We start from the raw sequence: 6,000 nt of genomic DNA on the forward strand, positions 1-6,000 counted from the left end.
GTAGCTTTTTTTTTTTTTTTTTTTTTTTTGCGTTACCTTTCCAATCACTTTTTTTTCATACTTTGGGCAAAGATTAGTCATGTTTTAAAATCCCAAAATATCAATATTTTATATAAAACTTAATATTTTTTTTGCGCACAATAATGTCGGCTCATTACATCAAGTCCACCTAAACGTTTGGATCGTCGTTTTAGGGGTTCTAAAGTGCCCCGAAGCAAGTTTTGAAACTTGTAATATTTATAGGGTTTTGATTTAAGTGTTTTATTATATTTGAATGTACAAATTTAAATATTTGATTTAATAATAATTCATCCAATACGAGAGGTCTATACTAATTAAAAAATAATTCATTCCATTTAATTACAATACTAATTCAAAGCAATACAATAATAAATTACAATAACAATACAATCTTGTGCGTGAAAGGGTAAAATATAATTTTTTCACTTTCAGGAACAGATTAGGTACGCACAAAATCTATGCGTGAAAGGGTAAAATATATTTTTTCACTTGAAGATTGTATTGTTATTGTAATTTATTATTGTATTGCTTTGAATTAGTATTGTAATTAAATGGAATGAATTATTTTTTAATTAGTATAGACCTCTCGTATTGGATGAATTATTATTAAATCAAATATTTAAATTTGTACATTCAAATATAATAAAACACTTAAATCAAAACCCTATAAATATTACAAGTTTCAAAACTTGCTTCGAGGCACTTTAGAACCCCTAAAACGACGATCCAAACGTTTAGGTGGACTTGATGTAATGAGCCGACATTATTGTGCGCAAAAAAAAATATTAAGTTTTATATAAAATATTGATATTTTGGGATTTTAAAACATGACTAATCTTTGCCCAAAGTATGAAAAAAAAAAAGTGATTGGAAAGGTAACGCAAAAAAAAAAAAAAAAAAAAAAAAAAAAAAAAAAAACTACACCATTAACGCACAAAATTTGTGCGTGTTCTTTTTTTGATGCCCCCCCCCATTCAGGCACAAAATTGGATACCCCATTCACGCACAAAATTTGTGCGTGAAAGGCCAAAACTGCATTTTTGCAGTTTGGTCCTTTCACGCATGAATTTCGTGCGTGAATACTACTTATGTTCTTTTTTTTTTTTTTATACTAGTTTGGTTTAACTTTTTTTTTTTTGATGTTATTTAAGTCGCAAATAGTATTTGAAGTTCAACTTTAAAAGAAGTATTTGAAATTTGTTCTCTAGAAAATACCTATGGCGGTTGACATAGCAGGTTCTAAGATTGGTTTTGTATGGTATTTCTGGGATGATTTTGCCACCATTTGGTCTAAGAACGAAATAACTATATTGATTGTTGTTTGACTACTACTAAAAAAGGCTGAGTTTACTCTCTTCCACTAATACGCATTATTTCTAAAGCAGATAACAGAACAAAGGGATAACAAGTTCTAGTGATGAATCTGTCGCATGCGATACTAGACAACATCTTATCCGTGAAAGAGTTTGCCACCATTTGGTCTAAGAATGAAACAACATTGCAATGTGTCCGGAAAAAAAGCAAACGAAGAATTCGAAATCCTCTGACGAAGTGAAACGAAGAAACATTATAGTCTGATAATAATACCCTCGACATTGATTTCTTTGGGCAATACCATGAACCATTTATTCCCTTTCACTTTCAGTATTTATAGTTAATGAATCAATACAAGCTTACAACTAAATATTCTATTAAAAAAAACTGATGAATGAAATACTTGTAACTTTACATTTATGCGAGCTTTTCAGCTGAAACATAAACATACACTAGAATTAATGCGTATAAGCATAATATTATTGCATCCTGATTTTCATGTTCCAATATTCCCATTCATATCTATGAGAAGTGATGACTGATCATCATCAAGCCGCTACAAATAATCAGAAATATCAATAGTAGCATCTCCCAATATTCCACTTATCGTTTCCCAGAATCCACCGCTTTCAATGTCATTCTCATGATTAGCTCCGTCGCCTTGCACTTGCTCAATCCCAATCAGAGGTTGTGCGTATGCTTCTTGTTCCAAGGTAGTACTGCTCCATGTTGTATTTTGGTTCTCCATGGTAGTGTTGAACGTTGTATTCTCAACTTCATCAGCTTGTTGATCACAAACCTCGTCGATGATGGAGTCCCATTGATCAGTCTCCTCCATAACTTGATCTTCCGTTGGTTTTGTTGTGCAGTAGTGATCATCAGCTGGTTCATGCAACATAACTTTGATAATTCCTGCAACATATTGTTCTTCCATGTTATAAGTTGCCCCATTATCCTTCACCTTTTTATCTTTTACCTTCTTCTTGATTCGGCTGATGACATAATCTTCTTTAGGAATATTGTTCTCGCTGAAGAAATCATCCGCGACGAAATATTCTTTCATCAGCCAAGTTTTGTTTTGCTCCCGTTCCTTAGTTTGAAACGTGAAATTTCTTCCAAACCCTACCACAGTTCTCTTACGGTCCCTTATAGGATATTCACTGGTTTGGCCTTTCCATGTCCCATTGGCGCAAGTTCGACAATACCTTATATGTTCACTCTTCCGCTTCTTCAACGGAGTAATATAGTAGCGGACTTTCTCTTCAGAAGTTCCGAATATCTCCCATGGCGGCTGATCTCCATAAATATCTGCAAACTGGATAGGGCACTGACTCGAAAAACGTTCACTCTTGAAGAACTTTTTAAGATAGGTGATTAGCTCCGTGTCAGTAGGGTGAAAACGTACACCCTTGACATGCCGGCGTGCAGCAAGTACCGTCGACATGATCGTCTCTTTTTCTTGCGTATAGAGAAACACAAGAAGGAGACAAGAAAGTAATTGCCGCAAACAAACAAAACCCTTCAGACACAAAGATGGGAAGTGAATTAAGTATGATCAGACGAAAACCTAAACGAATGGTAGAAGTTAATAAGTAATGTGGATGCTTTATTGACTATATATAGAGAGATGTGATAAGGAATTCCAGAAGAAAATACATGCAACAAATTTTACTAGTACTAGGGTACATAAGTGTTACTTAGATCTTTAAGGAAGCTTCAGCTTGGGACTCAAGTTACTATTTCTTTCCTAATACTTTTACAATTCCCTATATTTATACTCTTGAACTAACTTAATAGTACCCCACCGTTTTAACTGAAGTATTACTTCTGAAAAGATCGTTTCCTTATCTTTTTTTTTTTAAAAAAAAAAAAAAAAACTTCATTTTACTAACTTTATTCATCTAATAGGAAATTTCTAGTTTACAGTATTTTCAAATAACAGAATAAAAGGAAGAGGTAATTTTTTACTTCCCTCTCTTTCATTTTAAATTCTCTACTTTAACTAAATTCAATTAATGCATCGAATAGGAAATTTCTAATTCAGCACGCGTGAGCTGTAAAAATATTTATTTAATTAACCTCCATAAGAGTCACCGATTCATTATTAAGAAACATATATAAGTACCCTATTAATCAAAATTAAACAACATAGGGACATTTTTATCTACACTATAGAGGAATATATATTTACAGTCTTCCAAACTGAATTAACTACAAAGCGAGTGTATATCTCACGTTATACAAATTTTCATAACTACAAGTAACATAAAACAACTAGTGAACCAAACAAGTAAATGGGCAATTTTGGACAATTTCGCAAACCACAAGTGCAATGTTGGACTTTTTTCTAGTTTTTAATTTTTACTATTATTTTATAATGATTCTGTTAGTTGAGTTGGCAAATAAAAGCAAATGTGCAATAACTTCGCGAGGGCAAATTTGGCCCCAACTTTAAATACAGAGCCAAAATAAGACCATTCACAAACCAGAAGGGCAATTTAAACCTTTTTCCAAAAAGGGATAACAAAAATTTCGTACAACGAAGATATGAGAGTAAAATCGTGTTACGAATGATTCTACTAACATTATGAATACACCAATAATAATGATTCATGAAATCCTTATTATTGACTTTTTGATTATGTTTATTGTAAAAATAAACAGTAATATTGTTACATAACTGTTCACAGTAACTAACACTTCTTGTGAATGTAGATAATCTAGAATTGAAACAACAGCATATATAAATAGCGGAGAACAAAATATTAAAGTAAAATTGTGTTCTTTACTTTTTAATATTGTGGTAGCAAATGTTGTAACATTCCTCTTTTGTTAAAACATTACTACTCACTAGACACTCTTCTTCTATTGTGTTTTCATCCCAGAGTTAAAAAGTAAAACCAATAACAATCGTAATGAATAAAACTTCTGAAATGAAAAAAGTTTTTTTTTTTAAAAAAAGGAAACTGTCTTTTAGATTCTTCTGTTAAAAGTGGTATTATACCCTAATTGAGGAACTTATTATCCTAGAAAAAATGTTTTTAAAAAATTGTGACCGGTGAACATGAGAAAATTGGAAAACATTTTCTCAATATCGAACACACCATAGATTTTATTTGGGAGTTTTATAAATCCTGAAGACTCGATTTCATCTTTTGATGGATATTTGGTTTTGTAGTAGTATGTTACAAATGTTCTTTTAATTATGAGTTAACATAAGGTCAAAAACACACATGATCATTATCGCTTTTTCGCGAGTTTCACATCCCAACTATCAGTTGGTCCCTTATCCTACCTAAATTATCAACATCTATGTATTAAAACACACCTCAACTATCAGTTGTTCCCTTTTTATCATCTCTTTAGTTATATGATCTTTTCCAGAAGGGAAATTGATGCAATTTAATTCTAGTCAAATGGATGGATGAGCTGGAATTAGGAATTAGTTAAAGTTAGTGAAGTTAGCTAGTGAACAAGTTGTGAGGCATCCCCTCTGGGTCCTACACATACTCAGGTATTGTCTATGCCAGGGTACGATCCCCTTTGGGTCCCACTACTCAAGGTATTGTCTATGCCAGGGTACTGCCAGTCCGCACAGGGGCTTGCCCCATTATCCCTCTTCACGCTGCAGCTCAATTGGTAAGAGGTGATTCCCTTTGGGGAATGTAAAGGAGCCAGAGGTTCCGCGTTCGACCCCCCGTAGCGCTGCAGCGTGATGAGGGTTGGGGCGAAGGCCTTGGGCGGACGGGCTGTACCCTGGCATAGACAATACCTGAGTATGTGTAGGACCCAGAGGGGATGCCTCACAAAAAAGGCGCCTTTTTTGTGACGACCCACCTCTGGGGACCCACTACTCAGGTATTGTCTATGCCAGGGTACAGCCAGTCCGCACAGGGGCTTGCCCCATTATCCCTCTTCACGCTGCAGCGCTACGGGGTATCGAACCCGGAACCTCTGGCTCCTTTACATTCCCCAAAGGGAATCGCCTTTCACCAATTGAGCTGCAGCGTGAAGAGGGATAATGGGGCAAGCCCCTGTGCGGACTGGCTGTACCCTGGCATAGACAATACCTTGAGTAGTGGGACCCAAAGGGGATCGTACCCTGGCATAGACAATACCTGAGTATGTGTAGGATCTTGCCAGACGACCGACCTTCACTGGCACAATCCGCGATGAAGTGGCGTGGTCGCGGGTCGTGTCCGCGAGTCGCGGGTGGTGTCGCGGAGTGTGCCAGAAGGTGATATTATTGTCCCGAAACGGTCTATCGTAGAATGACCATAACTTTTGATCCCGATATTCTATGAGGTCCCACGATCTATGGTTCAAAATATCTTTCAGTTATCTACAACTTCCATCCTGAGGTGTTTTTCCCAAATTCCAACTTTAAAATGGAGTTTTGGCCCCTCCAAACCAGACCCTCCGAAAATGTTTCCTTAACTCGCCCTTTTGGATGACTTATGCCCATATTTAGCTTATGGGTCCTTCTTGAAACTTACTTGGCACTTAATTACCAACATAAGGGGCATTATAATTCTTCTCCTAAATATCATTAAGACATCACTAGTTCGATACTCGAAATTGTCCTTCGCCAGTCGATTCACTGTGCACGAACGAAAATTTTCCGAGGTGTAACAACAGATAGTCCCCACACTTCTCGGATCACCG

At 35.6% G+C, this 6,000-nt stretch overlaps 1 protein-coding gene across 1 annotated transcript; it reads right to left on the bottom strand.

The window, feature by feature from the left end:
* Nucleotides 1-1,847: 1,847 nt before the first annotated feature.
* LOC132634245 (NAC domain-containing protein 78-like) lies at nucleotides 1,848-2,779 on the bottom strand. Its single transcript, XM_060350526.1, has one exon. The coding sequence runs from the start codon at nucleotides 2,777-2,779 to the stop codon at nucleotides 1,892-1,894; it is 888 nt and encodes a 295-aa protein (XP_060206509.1). The 3' UTR covers nucleotides 1,848-1,891.
* Nucleotides 2,780-6,000: the final 3,221 nt, after the last annotated feature.

The sequence above is a fragment of the Lycium barbarum genome, chromosome 3 (genome assembly GCF_019175385.1).
Source record: "Lycium barbarum isolate Lr01 chromosome 3, ASM1917538v2, whole genome shotgun sequence".
Taxonomy (NCBI): Eukaryota; Viridiplantae; Streptophyta; class Magnoliopsida; order Solanales; family Solanaceae; genus Lycium; species Lycium barbarum.

Bases quoted from the DNA above. Each gene is read 5' to 3' on its own strand.
- LOC132634245 (XM_060350526.1), bottom strand. From the start codon at position 2,779: ATGTCGACGGTACTTGCTGCACGCCGGCATGTCAAGGGTGTACGTTTT.